General features: G+C 39.9%; 1 protein-coding gene across 1 annotated transcript in view; it reads left to right on the top strand.

The window, feature by feature from the left end:
• Positions 1-26102, top strand: part of LOC103802104 (unconventional myosin-X-like) — a 126392-nt gene that overhangs the window by 53561 nt on the left and 46729 nt on the right. The window contains 15 exon segments of the mRNA XM_009074557.1: positions 3910-4044; positions 5067-5191; positions 6113-6126; positions 6256-6340; positions 7001-7104; positions 9070-9199; positions 10076-10194; positions 10852-10998; positions 11179-11279; positions 11515-11581; positions 12920-13012; positions 13769-13837; positions 14017-14099; positions 15329-15437; positions 18196-18276. Of these exon segments, the coding sequence (XP_009072805.1) occupies positions 3910-4044; positions 5067-5191; positions 6113-6126; positions 6256-6340; positions 7001-7104; positions 9070-9199; positions 10076-10194; positions 10852-10998; positions 11179-11279; positions 11515-11581; positions 12920-13012; positions 13769-13837; positions 14017-14099; positions 15329-15437; positions 18196-18276 (1462 nt within the window).

Below are 26102 nucleotides of genomic sequence, written 5' to 3'. Positions count from 1 at the left end.
AAAATGTCAACAAAACAGCACAGTGAAGAAAATGTACACAACCAGTGTGTGTACATATTTACACACAGTTGTGAAATGGTCTTTTCACTCTCCCAGGCTAAAAATTATTTATTTAGCAATTGAATTGGAGTTTTGATGTAGACAAAAACATCTACAACAACGAATGATCAGTTTCATGTCGATCTGAACCTTAGCACGAAGCACAGTTTCGTTTAAAACGGGGAAAAAAAGCACCCACCACAGTTTAATTTGATGCTACAACAGACATGTTAGAAACATCATCTGATTTCTGGGTGCCTTTTTTAGCAGGAACATGAAGGGAGTCCATCTTACTCAAGCAATAGCCAAACAGCTTGTTGTGATGTGGGGAAGGGACTGAGTTCCCCCATGATTAGCTGATGACCATGAGTTGGGACCCTGTTCAAACCTCCACCCCTTTATTATAAGAATAAGAAAATATCTTTAGGGTTTTTTTTGTTGGTGATCTAGTCCATACACAGTCACATGCTCTCCTCTCAAATACAATAGCAGTTGACTCCCTTCAAAGCACTCGAAAACAAGTGTAAAGCAGTTAAGGAGCAGCAACATTCAAGCAGCAACTTGAATGACATTCAGGTCAGTGCCATGTAGTAACTCACAGTCTGATAGCAGTCTGTCCTCTCTGTTATCATCTGGTGGTCTGACAGTTTTTGTTGTTGTTGTTATACTTGAAAATCAATGTGAACCAAAGTACCCTTTGTATGGGACCCAGGCTTATGATGGGAAGATGTTCTTATGAGACGGACACACCAAAACTCACGTGCATTTGGCAAGCTGTATTTGCTGAAGGAGCCTGTTTTGTCTGTGTGTTATCTGTCTTGGGGTTTTAAAGCCAGCAGATGGAACAGAGAAGTGATTTAGAGTAGCATTATGTCCTTGAGAATGAGGAGTCTCTCTTGGTGACCCCTTTTTCCACTGTGGCAGTCGGGAGTCCAGGCTGCTGTGCCCTTAGCACGATGCCCTGCATAGAACAAGTCATGGAGAAAGTCTAAAGATCTTCTAAGTGGGGGCATTGTGGGTTGCTGTCAGACTTAATATGTTCACAGTACTGAATGTAGTGATGTGGAACAAGCTGGGCACTTAAACGCATGGGGTGGAAAGGTTGTTGGAAAGGTTGCACTAAAAAATTCACCCTTTTACTGACCTTGGCAACTTCTTGTAGGCATAAGCTTTCTAAGGGCTCTGAAAGATTGATTCCACTTAACCCACTGTTACTGTATGTACTGTAGGGTGAAATAAACAGCTTTAAAGTTTAGCCTGCTTGTTCTTGATTTTAATCTCATTACAAAAAACACTTATTATTAAAGCATTCTGTAAAGGAGAAATGCAGAGCCAACTCAGTGCACAGAAAATTGTGGATCCTGAGCTGAACCACACCATGCTGTGGTGAGATTTTACTGTAATGCCAGAGGGTTCCAGGAGGCCACCCACTCAGTGCTCAGTAGTAATTGTAAAACTGAATAGAATGGAGGGGTTACTATTAAATGAGAACATTGGGTAAATCCATCCTTTGGATGATTCCAGACTTTGTGGAACTGGAGGTGGTTCAGAGGAAAACAAAAAATAGCAATCAAAAGTATAGCATGACTCTGTATATGGGAATGGCTAACAGGCAGTTTGAATTTGGGGGGCTGTCCATCAAGCCATGTGCAGCAGAGAGAGCACTGGGGTGAGTTGTTGGTTTCTTCTTCCAATATGAGAACGAAGGGGCATCAAATGAAGGTAATAGAAGGCAGATCTGAAACAAGAAGATATGTTCATATGCTTTTTAAGGGTGAATGGCTAGAAACTCATGGAAGATAAATCCATTGAGCATTATAAGACACGTGGAAACCAGGTTTAGATCAGGAACCCTCTAAACAGCAAAAGCACAGAAGGGAAGTATTGCATGGTTTCCCTGGGCATCTCCATTTGGCAGCTGTCAGAGATAGGACACTGGGCAGGTAGATCTTCAGCCTAAACCACTTCTGAGCCTCTCCTGTTCTAAAAAAAATCCAGAGCATGTAATTGTGCATAATACCAACTGTACCAAAGATAGGTGCAGGAGTTATTTTTCTATCAGCCTTGAATCTCACTTGGAGAATGGCTCTCAGTTGTGGTGGGGTAACTTTCAGCTTCCATAAAACTGCAGATTCTCCAGAGCAAGGGGCACAGGGTGGGGGTAAAAGAAGGATGGTGCCAGTGAAAGAGGTGATGTCCTCCTTGGTGCCCACATCCTTGCTGTTTTGCTACACATGCAGCTCAGAGGAAGAAAATTTAGGCAGGAAGAGACTTGATTTATTACTTGATTTATTGCACTAGACATGGAGAATATAAGGGCTTGTACGACGAGTTAGCATTAAATGCAGGAATATTAATTATTTGCTTCATTGGCAGAGGAGCATGACTGTGTGAGGGCCTGCAAAGAGAAGGGGAAGGAATACTGAAAAGGCTAGATGCCAAGAGTAAAACTAGATGAAAAATACTACAGAATTTGAGGTGATATTAGTATGATGGATGAATCATGCTTGCTGGAACATATCAGTGCATATGAAGTTTTATGCAACATTTTAAACACTGTCTGATCTTTCTTGGAAAACACTTAAACCTCAGCCTCAAAACTCTGTGTCTGTTTTCTGAATGCCTCTTCCCTGATCTTTTTTTTCTTTTTTCCAATTGTTGGCATTCATTTGCTGGAAAATGCCATGCTGTTTTCTTGGCCTCTACCTTCTTTGCTTTCTACTAGGCAGCATCATTATGCTTTGCTGTAACCTAAAATCGCTGAAGTCACCACTCAAAAATGACACAACCAAAGACTCACATTATCTAACCTTGCTTGCTCCACTTGTCTAGTTGTGCGCCATAAAAGTCAGTGACAAAATTCCTGCTTGGTACAGTGAAAAAGATGGAGTAAGACCAAAATGTACAACTTTCATTGGGAATAAACTTGAATTAGGTGCATCTTAATTAGGAATTAGGAAAACTAGGAATTAAGCAGCATCTTAGGATATAATGCTGTGACTTCAGATGAAAAGAAAGGAAGCTAGAAAAACTTTACCCACAAGTCATGTTTCTTAATGGCTCTCGGTGTGTTTTTAGGCTACATGATTGAAGGGAAATTATATTGGGGAAATGAGCCAAATTTATACCTTCCCTTTTTAGAGTGTTGGTTTTGAAGAGAAAACTGAGTATATTACCTTCTGGTTGTATCAGCAAGATTGTTTATTAAAAGTTTGTTATAAAAATGTCAATTTAGTTTTATCAAATAGTTTTGTTCTCCTGTGGGTGAAGATGTTTTACATCTCTGATGGTGAAAAGACGTGAAAACTGTACATTTGTATCTGATTTGCTTGAATGGTTATATAAAGTTTGTTTTAAGAGTGTGTGCCTTGCTAAGAATACTTGTATTATTAGTAGCCTTTACCTGTTATAGTATGCATTGATGTCTCTAACCTCCTCCTCCTTACAGCGGGGCTACTTCCTTAGCTAGACTGCTGCAACTTAATCTCAGTCTTTCCCATCTTAATTCATAGTCTGGTCTTTATCCCTGGCCATTGCCTTTGTTGTAATTAACATGATGGTGGGAAGTGTTGGGTAGTTGTTTGTATTCAGAGAGTTCTTTGTTGCCTCGTGGGTGTTGCATACAAATGTAGTCAGTGCCTGGAAATGTTGTCTGAGCAGGGGTGTGAAGTCTAAAGAGAGCTTGCGTTTTGCCTTGGATGGCATATTCAGGAAGCTTAACAGGGTATTGTGGTGCTGTTTGACTATCACTTCTAGTCACCCCTGTCTTCCTGACCTTCAGTAAGGTAGGGTTTGGAGGGCTGGCTGGGTAGAGTCTTCTTCACTGGCTGCTGGAGCTGTGCAAACGATTTCCTCCCCTTCTTCTTTCAGTGGCGAAAGTGGTGCTGGTAAGACAGAAAGCACTAAGCTGATTCTCAAGTTCTTGTCTGCCATGAGCCAACATTCACTGGACTTGTCCTGCAGAGAGAAGACCTCCTGTGTGGAGCAAGCTATTCTTGAGAGCAGGTACTAGATCTTTGAATACACAGGTATTTTTTCCAGAAGACGTAAGAAAGACATGGAAATATGGGTTTGCAATATAATTAAATACACATGTGTGTTTACCAAACAATAAAATCAATATTTTATTAATAGAGAGGGTGAAATCCTCCATGATCAAAATTACCTGGCTGCTCTAGAGACTTGTGAGCACTGTGGTATATCTTAAGGAAGAAAAAAGATGCAGATTCTTAAAGTGAATCAAGCTTAAGTGGGGGCTTTCAATTCTGTTTGGTACTGAATTCAGATAATCAGAGTAAGGGAAATGGGTGATGGGAAAGAGAAACCATTACTTCAGTTCATGTAGCCTGAGGATAAGGTAGAACAAGATACAGCAAGGTGAGGATAAAGTTCTCAAGTGGTAAAAGTATGCTGAAGAAAGGGAGGATAAGAAGAACTGATAAGACAGATGAGTAAATGCATCAGATAAATTGGACACGATCTACACAAGCAAAAAGAAAATCATGGAGTTCACACGAAATAACACATGATTCGAAACTATTTAAAAACAAAGGCAAATTGAGATGCTATTACGTTTGTTTATCTTGCTTCATCTCTGTTATACATGCTGTATCTTGATGTAATTGTTTCTTAAAATTGCCTTAGGACAAGGACTGCTTCCTTACATCCGTCTAGCAATTTGCATGTGCTGAGATTTCTTATTTCTATCATTTGATTCCTGCAGTGAGAATTGTGTGCATCTTTTGAGGAAATACAAAAGAAGTAGCAAGTAGCAGTTACTACTCTGCAGCTGCAGAGTAGTTTGGTATGATTAATCTTCCTGTTGCTTGAATACTTGCATCCTTTGATAGGAAATTTAGATGCCCATTGCTAATAAATGGAGGGTAATGCTGAAGATGTAGGCTCCAGCTGAGGAGAGTGCCAGAAGTGAGCTTGTCAGAGTGCTGCTCCTTTCACCAGTCCCATGTGAAACTGTTGGCATGCTGGTCACACGTTAACACTCTTGTTCTTCTTCTCTATTTTCACAGCCCAATTATGGAAGCTTTTGGCAATGCAAAGACTGTTTACAACAACAACTCAAGTCGCTTTGGGAAGTTTATTCAGCTGAACATCTGTCAGAAAGGAAACATTCAGGGAGGAAGAATTATAGATTGTATCCTTGTTTGATGATCTGTCCCCTGTTTGCAGGAAGCCCCTATGTACCTCCTTTGTGGAGGACTGAGAGAGAACTGGCTTGACCCTGTCTGTCCTTTCACCCCATCCTGAAACATACAGTTAAATTCAGCCTATGTAGGTGGGGAAAGAAAGCAGTAACACCAAATTCTCCATGTGTTTGCATGCATGCACATGTTCATTTGTGGTGGTGTGGGGTGTATATACTCTTGGAGGACCAGCATTTTGTATTGCTGCTGCTAGCATGGTGTGGCTCATGTGCATGTTCCTATGCAGTGAGCTAAAACAGCCTGAGTTTTTGGGGATAACTTCACTTTCAGCCATTTCCCTCATTTACTATATCTGAAGATAAGCTGCTTACTTCTCTGGAAAAGTACTCTAAAGAGCTGAGCTGCTGAATTTCTGCAGTGTGAGCCTGGGTGGGTTAAATCCTCAGATTTGTCCTGCGTTTGGCAAAATCGGACTATGAACCAATTCTACCAGACCACCAGAGGTGTGGGGATGTATAATAGACCAAGGTGATCCTACCTGCTGTTTTAAACTTAAGCTGCTTTTGCAGTGGGACAAATTTTATCCTCAAAGCTGTTTCCAAGGTTTAGGGAAAGGAAAAAGCAAAAGAAAGCGGATGTAATTTGAAACATAGAACATGGCAAGATGAGTTCTGATGGGATGGAGCACAAGAAGGTGTTGATACACTGATATTAAAACTGCTGCGATATTATGATTGTTGCTACTTATTTATCTTGTAGGCATGTTGTGTGAAACATGCTTAGCAAGGTATAAGAAAAGACCGTGATGCTTTTGCTATTGTCTCATATGAAAGAAAGAAGATAATAAATAGCTTCTGCATTAAATGCTTTTTAGTTTATTCCTTGACTGGAGTTTTTCTTCCTGGCTATAGATTTATTGGAAAAAGTAAGTTGATGTTTGCTTTTCCTTAGTTAATTGTGTTTGATTAAGTATTTTCCTTGAGACTGTGGCTAAAAAAAAAAAATTGTCCTTAAAAATGATCACTTAAGTGGAAATTATTTTTTACTTTGACAGAATCGTGTAGTAAGACAAAACCCTGGGGAAAGAAATTATCATATATTCTATGCTCTGCTGGCAGGGATAGAAGAGAGAGAGAAAGGTGAGTGGCAAAGTGCAAGTCACACGACTGTAATGGCTTTCTGCTAGCAGTCAGCCATGGTGACAGCAGTGGAAAATTTAACTGCAGAAACCCACTAACCCAAGCAGAGAAATAGGTTATTTATTCAGCTGGGATTCAGTGAGTGTGGATTTGAGCTCAGCTTGATAAAGCAGCCTGCTTAGTTGAAGAATGTCACCAAGCTGCTGGTAATTTTTCTCCCAGCTTCTGCTGTGGCCTTGGGAAAATTACCTGGGGACAAACATGCCTCATTCTTGTTCAAACCAAATATTTTTTGCTGGTACTAAATAACTCCACAGCAACAAAGATAAATAATTCTGGTTCCTCTAATCCTCTCTCATAAAGAATAAATCCACTGAACAAAAGAAATGACATTTGTATATGTGCAAAATTGCCTAAAGCTGTCTCAGCATCTCCTCTTGGGCCTGCTGTCTTTGCATGCTAAAAAGTTAACTCCATTATGCAGCTAAATTAAACCCAGCAAAATACCCTCTCAATCTGATTTTAATATAAAACTTTGTTTTGCGCATCTGCATAATTTCTGAGCAAATTAATTGTGAACTGTTTAACTCTGACAGTAATTTGTGGAGTACTTTTGTGTTGGATTTTTTTCTCACTCACCCTCTTTTCTCTCCTTATTAGATGCTTTTTACTTGTCTGTACCAGAGAACTACCACTACCTGAATCAATCTGGATGTATAGCAGATAAGACAATCAGTGACAAAGATTTGTTCAAGGAAGTAATTGTGAGTTGTTTCCCTAGTTCTTTTCTTTAAAAATGCTGGAAATTGAGGTGCTTGGGGCCCACTGACAGAGCAGAGGACAAAGCCTTCTTGTGCTTCCCTGCATGCCTTTACCTTCCCTCTAATATTTCATTTTTAGCCTGTCATTTCAAAGTATGCTGTAATTTAGTGAAATGATTACATTTTGAAATGAAAAGAATATCTATTAGGGAGTCAATACAGCTTTTACATGCCTTTGTCTTTCTCTGCATTGTTATATATTAAATATATATTTTTTTTTCACTGTTTTTCAATCCTAAAGCTTTGCCCAAATCATGTAGCATCTACTGGATGGAGTCTGCAGTGCAGCACACAGGGAGCAAAGCGCCTGTGATTCTTTCAGTTACAGCTGGGAAATCCAGTTATATGGTGTAACTTACACAAGAAAATGTAAACACAGGTCCTGTTGGAATCTCTGCATGGTTTTATATCTAATACCCACAACAATTAGTCTATACTGACCATGGTAATTGCTTACTGTAGGACCAAGGTAATATGTGTTAGATTTAAAAACAACAGACAACACATTCAGTTTTACGCTCTTTACCAAATTATTTTTGCTTAGCTATATTCATCTCTTTGACAAATGGACAAATTAGTGTGCAGTGGATGCAGCAGTTATTTTCACTGTAAAAATCCCTCATCTAGTATGGCAGAAGGAGATGTTGGAAAAGTTGGTAACTTATCTATATTGTCATCACATGCTGAAGGTGATTAGCATGACATTTAATTTGTGCTAATCATCCTGGGGTAGGCAGAGCATGAAATCAGCTGGGCAGATGATGCTTGTGTGCTGCCCTCAGTGTGCACAGAGTGGGGACTGAGGCTGCCAGGCTGTATTCCCAGAGCAGGAGGTGGGCAGAAACCCCTGCAGTTCACCCTTACTTGTCTTGTCCTATTATAGTCATCTCCTTTGCCTATTTTTATTGTAGTTTAAGTCTCAGAAATGTTACTTAAAGGAAACATTTTTGTGCAAGACAGGGAACTGCACAGTGAGTGTGGAGAGGAACTAATGCTGCTGCCTTCCTGTTGTGAAAGGTCTTCACAAAATAAACCTTCATCCATTATCTCTACCCTGCTTTGAATTGTGGGATGAGTCTGAGGCTTTTCCGTTTGTAATGGATGATTTATGAAAGATAAAATGTGTCATGTGTCATCTATCAGACACCTGCAGTGACCATAACATGCTGAGTCTAACAGTAAGGATGTAAAACTGTGATCTGGTCTCAGACAGGCTCATACTAGACCCAAATTTGGAAACTTCTAGTAATTTCACAATACATACAATTACTTACCCCTTCTGTGTCAGAGAAAAGCATGTGTTTCTCCTGTTGTAGTATTTCTCTGAGTATTTTACATTTTGCTCTTCTCCTCATTTGTGTAGTTGAGCCTTAATCATTGCCATGTTGTTAATTCATAAATTCCACCCATTTTATGTAGATCTCTTTTTCTTGCTCAGTTTTACTGGAAGTTGTCAGACCACATGGGTAAAATGTGTTTGGGCACACATGAGCAAATCTTACATGTTGCTGTGTTTCCTCCTGCATGTCTTGTTTTCTACAAGGCTAATTGGGAAAATTTGGTAAAAACACGTAGGAGCTTAGCAATTAATAATGCATCTGATGCACAACTCAAGAGGTCATTTCAGTATGTGTAGAATTACAATGCTGAATTTGAAAGGAAATTGCAACATCTTTACAGCATCTTTTGAGATTTCTCAAAAGCAGCATGATAGATGTTCCAAGATGTCCCAGTAATGTCTTAGAGTGTATTCACTTTGGGATGAAACCAAAGGAATGGACTCCAGCCAGCCCTCTGTCAGTCCTGACTTGCTTTTTTAAGGCCTGACAACACAGTTGGTGGGTTTGTCCTAGTTGCCATTTTTGAGGCACTGTGCATATTATTGAAGAAGCTCACATGTCGTTCCAGACTGCAATGGAAGTGATGCAGTTCAGCAAGGAGGAGGTACGAGAAGTTTTGAGGTTGTTGGCTGGCATTTTGCATCTAGGAAATGTTGAGTTCATCACTGCTGGTGGGGCACAGGTGTCCTTTAAAACAGGTGAGAAGTCTGTGCATCCAAATGTAAATGTTTCTTGAGGTTGTGAAAGCTCTGTTCATTTCTAGTGTATCTAATAGCAAGGACAAACATTGAAAGTGTTTTAATCAGAAAATGCTGATTAAAATGTTATTTTGGGCACATGAGTTTTGACAAATAAGGTAAATTGGTCTGTCTTAGTTAGGGAAGATCTTGGGTGCATATGTATTCCATTAATAGTAAATATTTTCATTTAAATGTAATTCTTTCTTTGAATTAGCTTGATAAAATATAACTGCTTAAATACATTGCTTGGCCAAGATCTCCACTGAAGTAATCTTTTGTTAGAGCTTTTGATACTTCAGTTACTAATCAATAAGTATGTGCTGGTATGTCTAAAGATTGAGCTGATGAGCATTTTACATATTTCTTCAAATATGACAATAAAGAGTAACATTAAATGCTGCTTTATATACCACATTATAGCAAAACTGCAATTGAAATATGCATGTAAGAAAAACATTTCACTTATTTTCTTTATCCTCATTGTCCTGAGGGAAGCTGAAATGCATTCACATGGATAAAGAGAGAATAGCTGGGAAAATATGTTAGTGTAAGCAGTAGATTGCTTGAATCCTTGACATGTAGCATTAAGAAGAAAATAAATATTTGTGACTTACTTGTGATGAATTTCCAGTGCTAAATTCCTTCAGTGGTACGTTTGTGCCTTTTCCTAAGCAGCAAACCTATATCCTAGAATTTCGGGTTGTGTTTTTTTTCCTCTAATTCTTGCCATTTTAGAAGCATCTGAAATAATGGTGTTAGTAATAAGAAAACAATTCAGTTTTGTAATCTTATACATTTAAAGACATATTTATATTTTTCTTTCCCTTTTGCCAGCTCTGGGCAGATCTGCTGAACTACTGGGGTTGGACTCCACACAGCTAACTGAAGCATTGACACAGAGGTCAATGATACTCAGGGGAGAAGAAATCCTAACACCTCTTAGTATACAACAGGTAAAGACATCTCAATTTTGACATAATTTTTGGGTCTGTGAAATATAGTTCTCAGTCTTCACGTTCAAAAATACTGCATAGGTTTTTTGGAAACAATATAATTGGACTTTTAGTAATCTCTGTAGATCCCATTTTATCATTCTGGCCAGGGTTTGTAGCTTGGCTCTTGTTATTCTTATTAAGCCTGATTGCTTGCATTTTTTTTTTTCAAATTCTAATCATGTAGGCTGATGTTTTTCATTAGGGATGCTTGTGTCAGGTGGATGTTTTTGAAAACTTTCAGCAAGAAAGACTGTTATTATTTACAAGAAGAGGATTAGAAATAGGTATACATAGCATTGTGCTTACTTCTAGAAAAGGGTAATTGTAAGGTGTTATTTCCTACCCTTTTCTTTCCTTTCTCCATACCTTAAGTTTATAATTTTCTAGTTTTTGAATGCTTAAGCCTTGGAATATAATTTTAAAGCCACATAGGTGTACAGCTGTTTTAACTTTAAACTATTGAAGCTCAAATCGTGGTGCCTTGTAAGTGTAAATCCAATTGCTGTTAAGCTACATAGGAACACCAATCTTGGATTTTACATTGCTTTATGCTGTGCTAAGGACACTGACCAGCAAAGTCACAAGGATGATTGATGTATTCTTTCTTTAATGCAGGCAATAGACAGCAGAGATTCTATGGCTATGGCACTTTATTCTCAGTGTTTTGCTTGGGTCATTAAGAAAATCAACAGCAGAATCAGGAGCAAGGAAGACTTCAAGTCTATTGGAATTTTGGACATATTTGGATTTGAAAACTTTGAGGTAGGTTTCAAAAGTTTGTTTAAATGGATTGTCTGATATTTGTGCTTCATTGTTCTACATATCTTTGTCATCTTCACTGCAAATTTATTATTAAACGTGTTATGACTTCAACCAGTTCTTTGCCTGCAAAGTGAAATACTTAAGGTGTATGCATTTTTGAGAAATTTCTTGTCTCTTTAGGTAAACCATTTTGAGCAGTTCAATATTAACTATGCAAACGAGAAGCTTCAGGAGTATTTCAACAAGCACATCTTCTCCCTGGAGCAACTGGAATACAGCAGGTAAGAGACAGAGATGAAATTTGGAAGAATTTTGAAAATATCAGTATTCACTTGAAATCTTGTTTCCCAACTACCTTAGTTTCCTTTGAAAATCTCTGTCTGGAGCTGTGTATTTTTTAAAAGCAAGCTGATTCTGTTGTAATTTACGAGATAAATACACCAGCTCCTTCTATTTCTACAATTAAAATAATGTCATCATAGTTGTCAATAAAAAGACCCTTTTTATTTTCCTTAGGGAAGGACTAATTTGGGAGGATATTGACTGGACAGACAATGGAGAGTGCTTGGATCTTATTGAAAAGGTAATAAAGAATTTGATGCTGTTACCTATTTTTAGTTTTTGTTCTGAGGTAATGTCTATAAAATACCTGCCAACACAAGGAACAAGTGAAGAGAATGGTGGGTCTTGCATGTTTACATACTGAACTTTTAATCAGATAATTTTCTTATATGGCTATATTATGGATTATATTGTAAGCTCAATATATGTATTTTTTCTTGTAGTAACTATGAACAGTGTATGGTTATATGCAAAAGCAATGTTTGGATCTGATTAGAAAGATTAGAAAGAGGGAGCAGAAGGAATGACAGTGTCTTGTTCTGGTCTTGGCTTTTCATGTGATGTGGGTAGTCTTCATTAGTGGTCTGCCAATTTTGCCTTCATCCATAATTTTTTTTGTGTTTTGATTTGTACTGAAGAAACCTGTTAAAGAACATGACGTTTTGCAGAGTTATTGGTACAAACATGAGCAGTGAGGGACAGATGAGGTCTAAATTCACTGCATAGAAATTTTACCTCCAGCTTGATGAGAAACCAAAGTTATGTATCGTTTGATCCATGTTCACTTCTGCCATCAGTGCAGGTGGGCTGTGTGAGTGTATGTCCATAGCAGAGTGTGTGGCTGCAAGAGTTGAGATGACCACAGAAATGAATGGCAGTGGGCAAGGGATCCAGCTGGCAGGATGTGACTGCAGTCAGGCCATAGTGGTTTGTTAGGAGCTGCTCTGGGCCCATGGGAAGTGTCTTATTAAAATGTGCACCTGGAGAACCGTGTTTTTCTGAGAGGCTGTATATCAGCCTGAAGCTCACTGGACACATTAATTAGCTGCAGGGTAGCTTGCTTTGTTTACCATCTCTTCTAGTATGAGAAGTGGGGAACATCAAAGGAAATTGCATGGAGGCATATGCAAAGCAAAGGGAGGTTGTGTTTCATGCAGCACGTAGTTAAACTGTATATCTTTTGTTCTGCCCCTGGGCACTGTGGGTGCTAAAAGTTTGCATTGGTTCAACAATTAAGTAGAATTTTTGATAGGCTGTTTACACAAACTCCTCAGACTCGTGATCACTGGAGATCTTGGAGGCTGGGAATATATTCTGGGGCAATGTCATTGTCTGCATCTAAAAACTGCCTACATCACAACTGTTGATTCTTCCAGTAGCTTCTTTTTCTTTATTTTACCCATTGATTATATGCTCTATTTTTAAACATCGACAAGAATGGGGTTTTAGTTGTGTTTGAGAGGTTTTGTGCCACTCTGCACACAGCAGTTTCAAGATCTTTGTGGTTTTTCCAAACTGGGAACAACATCTGTGCCCATCTGCACACTAATTCATCTTCTGCTTCTTCTTGCTGTTCTAGAAACTGGGACTACTGGCACTCATCAATGAGGAGAGCCATTTTCCTCAAGCTACCGACTCTACATTACTGGAGAAGTTGAATGCCCAACATGCTGTATGTTATGTTTTCCTTATGTTTTCTCTGCAAATTATGGAGAGTCTCTTTGTTTCTGTGGAAATTCACAGTTCAAATATGTGGGTGCACAGTTGTAGAGGCTTTTTCGGATGTGATCCTACTTCCATGACAATCCATGTAATTTGCTGTCAGGACTGAGCTGGTTACCTGGAAGAACATATCCTTGTTACTGTCCAGTTAAAGGTTTCTGTAGTGGTAAACAAGTCAAATTCTACTCTTAATTAGAGCACTGCCATCCTGTAGTAGCTCAGATTGTTTAGATCTTCAATTTCCCTTGATTTAATGAAGTATTCACCTTGATGTCATTTACTGAAAGGTTGCTGTTTCTTCTGTCCAGATTAGTGTTACCTTTATTTGTGATCCTAGAATTCTTTTTGAGAGTTTATGGAATACAAGCATATCCACCAATCTTTATAACTGCCAGTTTAAGACAGAGCCTTCTCTTCCAGTGCCTTTAAGAGATGGTTCTGCCAGATGGGTTTAGGTTTAGTATAATGCCTTTTTATATACTATAAATCTGTTATTACTGCATTTGAAGCAGCCCAGACTAACAAATCCTATTATCATTATAAGTTACTTGTTTAGTTTTGGAGCAATAATCTTTCAGGGAGTTCACTAGAAGACAATGGTTTGTTTAGGTCTGGGTTGAGAGGATAATGTGACCCTTTGTATCATTTCATTCCCTGACACCCACCCTTAAATATTTTTATCTTTTTTTTTTCCCCCTCCAATTAGAACAATCCTTTTTATGTAAAACCAAGAGTTGCCATTCACAACTTTGGAGTGAAGCACTACGCTGGGGAGGTAATTTCTTTATTTGCTGAAATTATTCCAAGCAGAATTTTAATTAGCTTAATTTTACCCCGAGGCTGCTCAAAATTAACTAAAACACTCTGTTCCCTCAGCACTTTTTACAGTACTGCTCTTGTGAGAGGTGCCTGACTGTTTGGCTTGTTGTTTGAACCAGCTCTGTTATCTGCTAGGTCCAGTATGATGTTCGGGGGATCTTGGAGAAGAACAGAGATACTTTCAGAGATGATCTCCTGAACTTGTTACGTGAAAGCAGGTATGTTTCTGTGATTTTGTTAAAGACATGATATTAAGGGGTGTTTTAGTAAATAACTGCGAGGATTTATCACCTAATTCTGCTGGGGTTTGAATATGTTAGATGTTGTGTAGCATCAGACCTTGATGGAGTTGAAATGAGCGTAGAAGAAATATCAGAGGTGTCTGTAAGCAGATCTGACTGTTGGTTCTCACTAAGTCAGGTTTACCTACACTGTCACTGTTCAGTCCAGGGGGTTCCTAGACAACTCACTTGCTACTGTATGGTGAGTAAGGGCTGGAAGCCAGTGATGGTTTTTAACTGTTCCAGGGTGCCTCATAGTGTGTGTGTGGGGCTTTACTTCACATAGAGCTAGATTTGCCTGTATTTCTGGCATCCTCTCATTTGGTTGAAAGCTTAGTGTCAGGGGCCTACCACAGTGCAAATTGCCCCATATTAATTGCCTCAAAGGGAGAATTTCTGTAAAGATTTATGTTACTGATTGTCTGAGCTTGGATGTCTTTGGTACCCGAATGTCTCCTGTCGTTCTGCTATGTAAAGTCTTAGGGTCCTCAGAGTGGTACCTTGTGAGCTGGAGTGGTACCACATCCCATTTCGTAGGCATTTGCTTGAGATGCCAGGACACACAGAGGAGTGGCAGAAAGGAGAGAGCTGAGCCTGGGTGTTCTGTCTCAGCTGCTGCCCTCGCCCATCTCATTCAGTCATCCTGCCTTGCTGTGCTGTAAATCCCTTAAGCCCTTCTCTGCAGGAGAAACTGTTAATAAGCATTTCCCTCTCTGTATTGCTTGTTCAGAATTTGACTTATCTGATATAACATCTGTCAATTGAAGTAGGTAAGTAAAAGTAATAAATGAGTTAAAGCTGCTGGGCCTGGTTTTGCTTTTGCACCAACATCTGTGTGGAACTCAAGTTAAGAGGTCTGTGTTTCTGTAGATATGGTAAAAGGAGGATACCTGACTGATAGGGTAGAAAACAGCATGCACAGGTGGTATCCAAAAGTGAGGTTTATGTGGGTGGATATTCTGTGTTATGGCCTAAACAAGCTGGAAGTCTTGTTTTTTGGCCTTTGTTCAGGTACAATTCCAATTACAGTCAGCTGGAGTTTTGGTTGAGTGAGTGGAGTAAAAAGCAGGGGGTTGTTTTATGGTGCTTTCTTTGCATTCCACAGTGGTGAGCCTCATAGTCTGTTAAGATAACTTCAGAAATATTCTTTTTCTTTCCTATTTCAGTCTTGATTTCATCTATGATCTATTTGAACATGTTTCAAGTCGCAACAATCAAGACACTCTTAAATGTGGAAGCAAGCACCGAAAACCCACTGTCAGTCTCCAGTTCAAGGTTAGTTAATTTGTCATCTCTGCTCTGTAGCTAATCAGTGATAGATAAACCCTGGTCAGTAAAAAACAGTTGCAGATTAAAACAGGCAAAGCTTGAGCATGAAAACATTGCTGTCTCTTCTATGAAACTGCCCTTGCTAATCAGCCATACTAGCTAGCTTCAAGTAGACACTAACCTTTGCATCACACCATCCACACAAAACTTCTGTTGCTTTTCTCTTGCTTATTTATCATTACTTTAAAGCTCATCTATGAAACTGGTCCCTCTTGTCCTGATTTTTCTTTATAATCTAAATCCAACCACAAATTCACACAAAGCTTTACAGCACTGCCTATATGCTAAGAAAAATAAGTGCTGAATAAATACCTCTTTAAGGTGCTGCCTTGCATTAACTTAAAGTTTGGAAAGCATTTGTGTTAAACACCTTTTTATGAGGCTTTATAGCCCTACCATCAAAACTGGTACCAAACTGAAATCTAGCATAAAGCCTACCTGCAGATTATTTAAAAGGGAAAGATTGGCACAAAACCTTTTCTAAATTGCATGAGTACAAGTCTGGATTAGTTGTTTTTCATTTTGTTTGAATTAATATACATTTGCAGAGTTCATTCACTTCTTTTTTTTTTAAGAGCAGACTCAACCCCCTTAAGGGCAGATTTTATCCTAATAGACTGTTGCTAAGTGTTGGACAGAACAGCAAGGAGTGTATGCTGGGTCACACACAGTGCCTTTTATTTAAAAACACTGATGTTGTATTTCCTGGACAGCTTGCTTTGTGCTACCATAACTCATCTCAGACTGTACCCACTTCTTGTGGTGAGATGGTATTGTTCACTAGTTCTCTGGGATAGCAGAATGTACTGTTTCCAGTTAGTCATTTGTACATATGCACAGTAGACCTTTAAGATGTTATGGTACAAAAATTGACCATACTTTTGCATCCACTTTGCAAGGTAGAACAAAATGTAGTGTTCCTTCTGATCTCCATCAGGGGCCCTGGACAACATAAGGGTGATAAAACATGAAATCAAAACATAATTGCCTCTTATCTAAAGCTGCAGTAACTGACCATTAACCAGCTGGACTGCTTTACAAGAGGTTGGCCTTCACCACATGCCTTCCCCACAGAATCAGGTTGGGTGTTTTTCACATGTGTTAAAGCCTTACAGGGATTCGTCCATTTTATTTCAACTGAAGGACTTTGCTATCACAGTTTTATTCTCATGATAGGTTGGTTGACTCTTCTTTTAATTTGATGACCTGCTAATGCAGGCCTGGAGGTGCGCACAGAATAGCTAAGGTTAGATACCATCTGTTTCAGCCTGTTGATTAGAGCAGAGCAAACTTCAGATTAGCTTGTCACCTGACAGTGACTTAGTGGCATGCAGCACTGTGCAGAATCTGGCTATCTGTACCTCAGGTGAAGGTGAAAATAGCTTCAATAATTTTTGTTTAGACTGACCAACTTTTCCAATCTCTTTAAGTAGGAGCTGGCTTAGTTGTCCATAGATGTAGTGTTCACACAAGTTTGATACAGATTAAGCCTTTTTAAAGCTGTAAATATTTGTCTTTACACAAAAATATTTGTCTTTGTATCTTCTGGCTGTTTAATGTTTGAGGCCCCTGACTCCTGGTCCCTAGTCTGGCAAAGGCACATGAACCAAGAACTTTGATGTCATTTCACCCATTGCTTTCTTTGCTCTGCACCAGCTCCTGTGCACAGCCACAACTCTGCCTGTTGCCTTTATCACTGCATGTTTAATCATCAAGTAAGCCCCTGGTCTGCAGATTAAAGCAAGAATTTGTTATAACAGACTGACATTGGCAGTTTTGCTCCGAGGTATATGGCAGGACACACAGTGTTGCTCCTTTAAAAGGTGGATTTTCTGTCTCCTTGTCAGTCTGCTCTGTATTCTCTCTGCTGCCTGTCACGCAGTGCCACTTTTGAGAAGTGAAACATTGCCACTGTTAACTTTCTGGGCTCTACAGAGCCTGGACTCCCCTCCTGTACAGTCATTTCTATCTGCAAAGTAAATGCAAGACTTCAGTTTGAAATGGTTCGTTATACTTAATGTTATAGAATGAGGCAAGTTGGAATAAGAGGTGGAATGATGGCTCAGGCAGGAAAGGAGCGGATGTGTAATTAAAGTAATAATTCTAAAAGGACTGAGGGATTTTTGTGATTGTTATCTCCAGGCTGAGGTTCAGACAACTGATAGTCTAATGTGTATTGGATCATTCAGAGTTCTAAAACCAGGAAAAAATCCTGTTTTCTTCAGGGGAAAATGGAAAGTGAGTGGGCATGGGGTGGTTGAAATGGAAAGAGGAAATCAGGGGAGGGGAATTTGTGGGTTTTACCTTAGACCTCTTATTCTTTTGACTTGCTGAAGCTTACAGTTTGGGAATGTGGATCCTAAGTCTTAAGCAGTCATTTGAAAGATCCCTCAAACAGCACCTTTCCAATTTGGTGTTTTCTTATGAATGGATTTCTTTGTATCAATCTGTGATTCTGGTTCACTGTGAAACAGTGACGACAGTTTTGATCAGAAGAGCCAGTGGAAGAAACGAACATGCACATATTGATCCTGTATGTTTCAAAGCGAGAGTTTACATGGTGCAGTGATTCCTGGTGTGTACCACTAGGTGTTGCAGTTAGATGCTGTCTCACTGCTGAGCTGCAAGAACTCTTGCCCTGGGTATGTTGCTCATACAAAAAGTCAGCTTGTGAAGTGCTGTCTTCTTTCTACCTGTGTTCTAGGAATCACTCCATTCTTTAATGGCGATGCTGAGTTCTTCAAATCCTTTCTTTGTTCGGTGCATCAAACCCAATGTGCAGAAGGTAAGACTTAAAATCATGTCCATCTTTTCTATACATCACAGGCCTAATCTTTTGCTGCCTGTCTGGTTATTTATCACTTTGTGAAGCGGAGGGTGGCATTATTCACTGACTTTGTAGAAGGCTCTGCAAGGGGAAGGCACTGGGAAAGGCTTGTGATTGACTTTTTTTTTTTTGCATGTGGCCCATGTCTTTGGGCACCTTTTTAATAGTCATTGCTCACAAGTCAGATAAATGACTGGCTTTAAGAATTATTATAAAAGGAAGGTAGAAGGCTGCACTGCTCATGTGATAACTCTATGAGAGCCTTTTTGGGAAGAAAGTCTCAAACTCACGAAGTTTGTTTTAAATCAGTGGAGCCAGTGATTCATGTGCATACAGCAAAACTGGTGTGAATGACTGACAATCTGTCATCAGACTCTTAGCCTTTCAATTTATGAAGACACATACATGCTGGCTGTTTTGTTCTGTTACAGAATTTTGGTTTTAATGCAGGCTTGGAGACTAAGACAATATCGATTTGTCTTTTGAGTTACAGATAATAAAAGGCAATGTCAAGACTTATCTAAGTATGTTGGAGGGCTCTCCTGAAACAAAGCAGTAATAGTACAGTAGTCGTTGGAATTAATATTGTTACCTTGGTTCTGGTATTCTGTGGTTTTGCACATCTGTTTGTGGCTTTAGACTGTTATTCAACTGTGATCTGCTTGTGTCAAACATGCAACAGGCAGGGGTGTTAATGAATCTAATTTATGGCTTTCACATGGCAACTCAGAAATTGGTGACTTTGCTGTAAGTCCATATTTACATGTTACAGTTTTCTGGTATATCTGGCTAACTCTAGCAAATCAAACCTGCAGATTTCATTGCAGGGTTTTCTGTTATCTGGACAGTACATCCTTGACTTAACATGTTTTCAGTTGCTAATATTACCTCTACTTTTGCACAGCCACTTGTGATGTGTCAAATAACATGCATATTTTGAGCACTTTAGCCAGAGGGAACATCCTGGAAGCAAATAAGGGCCATTTTCTGCATCTTGAAGTGTTTGGTGCTCTGAGGTGTGCAGCTACCAGGCAGCCAAACCCACATGGATGATGGCACTTTGGCTGGTAGCTGTGGCTTGTGAGCCTCTGTGTGTAGCAAAGTCTCTGAACATGGAGGGAGGGCAGTTTTGAAAAGCTTGTTTGCTTTCTGCTCCCATTTCTGCCTGGAAGCCCCATGACCCTTAGAAAGCTCACCCACTGCCACTGGAGTATAAGAAGAATTTCTGTAACCAGCTCACACACTTTCTTTATTTGTCCTTTTCCACCTGAGTAAGGCTCATCTCCACAGTACAAAGTCATAAGGATTTGCTGTGGTTGATGTAAGAACCAGGCACTTGTTGCATTTCCATAGCAAGGAAAATGCTGAGTGCCCACTCCTGTGTTTCTTGTTGTTCTTCCAGACTTTTCCCACTCTATCCCTAACAAACTTGGCATATGTTACTATATCTGTGAATATATTTGACTATCATTAAAACAAAGTTCTCACAGAATTAGCAACCGTGCAAAGAGAAGGAGCTTAAGACAGTCTCGGTCTCAGGAAACCACATCTAATTGCAGGAGTGCATGCTGGAACAGATTGGGAAGTTTCTGTAGACAATCCCTAAAACAAAACATTATAAAATCTCACTGAATTCTTACACAAAAAGTGTTTGTTCTTATTTTGCTTTTATTTGATTGTAAATTTAACTTGATTCAATGGCCAAATAAGAAATCCTATTTTAAGAGCAAGAGTAAAGTGGGTGTCACATGGCTTCTCTGTTGTAGCTGATTCAGTAGAAGGCTTGATAGAAAATGAGAAGGGAAGCTGTATATAATGCTTGTCAGTGGCACTTTTCACTCAGGGAAGTGTTATCCAAATGCATTTTGGGGATTGACTGTTTTAAGTTTTGCCTGCTGTACACTGCTATCTGTCCTCCCCTCCATGTTGTACAGACAGTGGTTTTTAGTGCCAGTCTTGTGATGTTGGTATTGCTTCTTCTGCAGCAGTGCAGGTACAGAAGTAGGGACATGAATGGCATTTGGCTGCTCTGTACCTTCACTGGATTCTGTGGATGCACATCAAGGTAAACATGTTGCTTCTTTTCAGTTAGCCAAAGGGAAATAAGGTGACTCAGTTTGCACAGCTCTGAACCAGCATGGCTCAGAGACACATGGGCTGCACATGGGCTACCAGGGATTACCACATATGTGACTCACTGTGCAGGGTTGGTTAGAAACATAACTGCTTGAAACATTCAGATGAGCCACAGAAATGGAGAAACGGGGATAAAAAGAAAGTATAGGTCTTCACTGAGCATTTTTGTATTTTTCATCTGCGGTGATGATGATATGGAATAATAAATGTCACTCTTCAAACGTACTTAAACAGTGCTTGCCAAATACCAAACGGTGTGGAAGAAAGGGATGTTTTATTTGGTTTTTTGAAATACACAGCATTAAAAGGAGAGCTGGACCAGAGAAAATCAGCAAGGAGAGAGCCTAAGTTGTGTTATTGGGAGCAAAGCCTCTCATTCTACTCATTCCTCTCTGGACTGGGTTCAAATAAGTGACACACCTCCTACCAGGGAGCATCCTCTGTAACTCTGGAGGGGAGGAGCTGGTGATGCTCGCGAGCTGTTTTACTCAGGAAGCATGTTTGAATTCTGTAGGTGATTGAGGTTGAGCATATAGAAGTCAAATTCAAGCCTTGAAAAAGTAGAATGTACAGCAGACAGTACTTTCTCTGCTGTTCTAGACATTAAAGTGCATTCATGTTGGATAAGGGACGTGATAGTTTACAGTAATTATTTGATTATTTTAATTTTTCAAAAGTTTAATTTTTAAATATGTTGCAGTGGCAAGCAAAAACAATTCAGCACATGCAGTAAACCACTGAACATTTACATATGAAAGCAGGATCTACACTCATTAGTGCAGTTTCCTAAAGGGAGCGCACAGAGTACGTGACCTTTTGTCACAAGACATTTTGGTGAACAGGCCTCAGACAGAAGGACAGAAGACCCATTAATCTTTGGGAGACCCCTGAACAATCAGTGTATCTGTTTTCACAGTTCCTAGTCTCTTCTGAACTAGCCATACTTTTCCACTTGGTATGCTTAATGAATGTTTTCTGCTAATGAGGGATCTTTCCCCTGAGCTCCTCTTATCTTCACTGCAGCTGGCAGAACTACATATCATTTCATCCTTTTGAACTTTGACACATCTTTCTCTGTTTCTTGGTCTCATGTTTCTTTTCCTGCCTCCTGTTCTATTTGATAATGATTCCTCCCTGTCACTTTGCTTTTTCTGGTCTCTGTCTCCTTTTTTTTTTTTGCATACCTTAAATTAAGAATCAAACACCACCAAAAAACCCCAAACAAACAAACAAAAAAGAACAACAATAAAACCTGTCTTTTTAAAACAAGTTGCAACCATTGCTACATGGCTACCATAAGCCAAATGTCTCTTCTAGCTTGCTGCCATTAATAAAGTTGCTAGGCCTTGGTGCCACTCAGGAGACAGATCAGAGTAAATTTAAGATCTGAACTTCCTATTCAAGCTCTTTCAGAGGCAGAAATTCCCCTGTTGCCCAGAAGCAGACGGCCTCAGGCAGCTTGACTCAAGTGCTTTCTCAAGTTCCCTTTTCCATTTAGTGTGTTTCTTCAGAAAATACATTGGGATAATCATAGCAAGTGGCATAACCCTGGCATAAGCATAGTCAGTGTCCCCCACCTCTAACATCTGCATGGCCTCATCTGTGCTGGTCTCTCAAGACCTCAGGTATTACAGCTTGTTTCTGTAACACACCGTTCTCAAGACTTCAATGGGTTCAGATGTGGCTGTTCTGTCACCGTCCCTGGAGGTTTTCAAGATGAGGCTGGATGTGGCACTTAGTGCCATGGTCTAGTAACCACGATGGGGTTGGACTTGATGATCTTTGAGGTCTTTTCCAACCTGGCTGATTCTATGATTCTGTGTAGATAGGTGCATCCACATCTCTGGTTATAGATCTAAGCCCAGTTTGGTCCTGATAGACAAAATCCTGGCTTAGAATCATATAGTTTAGCTTATAGCGTAGTTAGAGTTCACATGAAATATTTGATGTAGACAAGAATTTCATTTTTTAAATTATTTTTATAGGAAGCTTGTGTTGGTGTGTGCCACCTGAACAGGATTGCAGGGTCCCTACTTGCCTCCCTGTCTGCTCATTTATTGTCTGTCTCATTCCTCTGGTGTGGCGATCGTCTTGCCACTGGCAAGATAAAAGCCACCCTCTTTCAGAGCTTGTGAACTCTAAAGAGGCAATTCTGTTTCTCTCCAGGTTTTTGTATTAATATTTTTAATCTTAAAATTTAATTAGGTCAGGTAAAGAAATGAGACAAAATTAAACCTGCATTGTAAACCTGCTGCTGGGTAGGGGCTTTAGGGAGCGACAGAAAAAGTGAAACTAGTAATAACTTTGCAGTTCAAAAGAAGACTGGTAGAAAAAAGGTCTGTAATACATTCTGTGAAGTCTATTGCTGCTTAGAGTGCTATCATGCTCCATACTCAGTCTAGGGAAATTATTATCAAGGCAATAAGATTATTAACATTGCTTCTAGGGACAGAGCCATTTGAAGGGATCAAGGTATGGCTACTGGCACCTGCAGTGTGCTTTGAGGCATAGGTCATTAATGGCTATGAGATGTCCCAGAATAGCAAACAGTATGTTGTCCCCTGATACAAAATAAGATGTAAACGTATTTTGCTTGGCGTCTGAATTAAGGTTGTGGTCTTAAAATAGCTCTGAATCATTACAAATGTAAGTATAGCATGATACCAAGCTAAACACTGGTTAGAAGAACAGCTCAGGAATGCAGTGCAAGGGAACTGCGATAGAACAGCTTGACCCCATCTGCAAGGGTGATTGTATGCATGGTATGGAGCAGGTACAAGTGCAGTGAATGTAGTATGTGAACCAGTTGTCAAGCTGGAATTGCAATACTGTCATATTGAGACTTGACTCTATGAATCATTGAGTTTGCCTTGTAGGGAGATTATTTATTTTTTTTGCAGAAATAGAGATAAGAAGAGTGCAAGTCTAGTGCTGCTGCATTAACAGCACTGACAGAAAACCTTGAAAGACTCAGGGAGGGAGACTGAGCTTCAAGGACGTTCCACTATACCTTCAGAACAGGATTGCTAAGCATCTGGATGACTTTATTTTTGGAAGTCTTTATTTTTAAAAAATATCCTTAATAAAGTGGTCTGGCTTCAAACTTCTATGCACATCGTACTGGAGCTATATACCAAACACATACATGCTTTATACACCAACCTCAGTCACTCAGCAGACTTTGTGTCTCCTTGCTGGGGAGCAGATGCCTTTGTGAGTTTTTAAAGATGCTGAGCCTAGCAGTTAAAAATCAAAAAGTGTAAGGCCCTAAATGGAGGTGTCTTTATGATTTACTCAGTTGCAGAGCCCTGGGGTAGCCCTTCTGCAGCAAAGCTGCAGTGTTCTCTGGTACTGGGAACTAGTAGATCACAGGGTAAATTTGACTTGCTGTCCATAAGAAAAAGGAAATAGAAAGCCTGATCATGTTAAACAGCTACTCTGTCAGATTTTGAAAGTAAAGGGAATAGATTATATGGCCCAGGTACAGCTGCTAGGTATGCAAGGTGCTATCTGTAGAAAGTGAAGGTTTAGTAGTATGCATTTACAGCTGTATAAACAGCTCACATATTAGAGATCATTACTGCCTGTTTTTAAAATCTCTCTTTAATCTCAGTTGTTCTTAGTAAATACTTGTTTTAAGAAGGCTTTCTGGCTGCCAATTACTGCTGTCATTGCTTCTGGAAGAAGCAGAGCCATGGGCTCTGGCACAGATTGGGCTTGCTGGAGCAGCATGGATCAGACTTAGGGAGCTGCTGCTCAGGCTTATCCTTTGGGAGGAGAGCAGCCATTTCCCAAAAGCATAGCATGTTTGCCCAATCTCACAGGTCAGCAAGTGCAGGGAGCCAAATACAAAATATTTATCCTTAGCCCTTTAACCAGTTCATAAGGCTTTATTATTCATAATCAGGAAGGCGCAGTCGGTAGGTGTGGCATTGTGCCTGGCCAACGCTGCTTAATTCATATGCCTGGATCTCCTTGCCTTGGGTTTTGGAGAATTACATAGCTTCAAATCAAGACTTGTGGAGTATGTCCCAGCTGCATCATTTTCTGGCACATCACTTGAGTAATTAGGTCAGGCACTAGCAGGCTCCTTAGGTAAAAGTGATAAGGAGAGTGGGTGTGAGGAAAGCAATTGCTCCTGCTCACAGAGTGCCAGCAGTAATGTTACTTGTGAATCTGAAACCCTGGCTGAAAGAACAAGGTAATTCCTGCAAGATATTTTGCACTGCACGTAAGCAGTGCTTGTCTTCCGTGTTGTCTCTGAAAGATTGTTCCCATCACTCCTCTGGTGCAGCCTGTTGGTTATGCTGCCCGGGAGCCACGGGGTTGTCCCTTTGTCCTGATCTCAGAGTGTCCCTGCTTGATGAGCTGAAGTAGGTCATTCCACTCTCCAGGCAGTCACCCAGACAGGCATGTTCTTCTTCTTCATCAAGGTTTGTTGTTTACTAAGCAGGGCTGAGGAGGCATCCCTTTGCTAAGTGTATTAGGGCTTGTCTTTCAGTGGCTGTGGTTAAGGAATTTAAAACTGATCTGTTTAAGGCTGGGGATAGAGAGCTGAGACAGGATGCTGCTGGGTAGGGAGCAGACACTCTGCTGTAAAGGTTGCATCAAACTCCAGGCAGAACAGGCAAACAGATTTTTGCATGATTTGCAGCACGTACGTGCACAGTTACCAAGTCTCCCAGAAAGATCATTTGGTAGGATTCTGTCTACACGTGGTAGGAGTAATTTTTTGGTTCTTGGATAGTAAATCGTGGCAGTATGCTTTTGTGAGCAGGATGGGAGGAGGTATGGGGAGCAAACGCTGCTTTGGGAGGGACTTGGGAAGAAGTGCCCCAAATAGCGAAGTACCATAACAATTCTGGGGAAGAATGAAATACCTGGGAGTAGGGTACTTTTAATGTGCAACACTTGCTGTGTCGTTCAGTGTAATATCTAGCAGTGATAAAGATTTTTGACTGCTGCAGCAATTGATCTGTCAGCAGCAGTGTCTTACTGCCTTCAGCCCACTTCAGGCACTACAGTAACTCTGCATGTTGTGCCACTTTATGGATTTTTGTGGTTTATGAATCCCTTTATATGTGATTGTGTGACATGGATGGGCATTCATGGAACTGCAACTACTGATCCCAAGTCTGAAGTATTTGCTTTTTAGAAATACTGAGCAAAAACTTGGCTTATCTTCCTTCTTGTGCACTCTACCAAGCATTTGAATTGTGCACATTGTCATGCAAATGTGTGCGCAGAAAAAGTGTGTACTTCATCAAGCTCTGGAAGTTTTCTTCTTTAACTAAAAAAAAAAAAAAACACCCCATCTTTAGATGGCAATTTACATTCAAATCCTGTTTGCTGTGTTCTCATGGTAACTACTTCAAGGGAACATGCACAGTCCATGATAAATAGACATCCTTAGAGCTCCAAAAGCATTGCTGGGGTACAGAGTATTGTTCTTCTAGCAAAATCTTTAAAGTTCATAAGTCCTTTCCTAGCTAAACTGGGTCTTAGGGCATTTTGTGCATTTTATCTCTTAAGGTTTAGGAATTTGTTGGCTGTGAAATATATTTACATTCTTGCTGCCTATAAGGTGAGATTAGCCCTCATGTCCTGTTAGTCAGGAATATCTACAGCGATTGCTGTAGAGCCAGCCC

The sequence above is a fragment of the Acanthisitta chloris genome, unplaced genomic scaffold, assembly GCF_000695815.1.
Source record: "Acanthisitta chloris isolate BGI_N310 unplaced genomic scaffold, ASM69581v1 scaffold22005, whole genome shotgun sequence".
NCBI classification, from domain to species: Eukaryota; Metazoa; Chordata; class Aves; order Passeriformes; family Acanthisittidae; genus Acanthisitta; species Acanthisitta chloris.
Note: the sequence above shows the minus strand (reverse complement) of the source record. Positions and strands in the feature narration are given on the sequence as shown.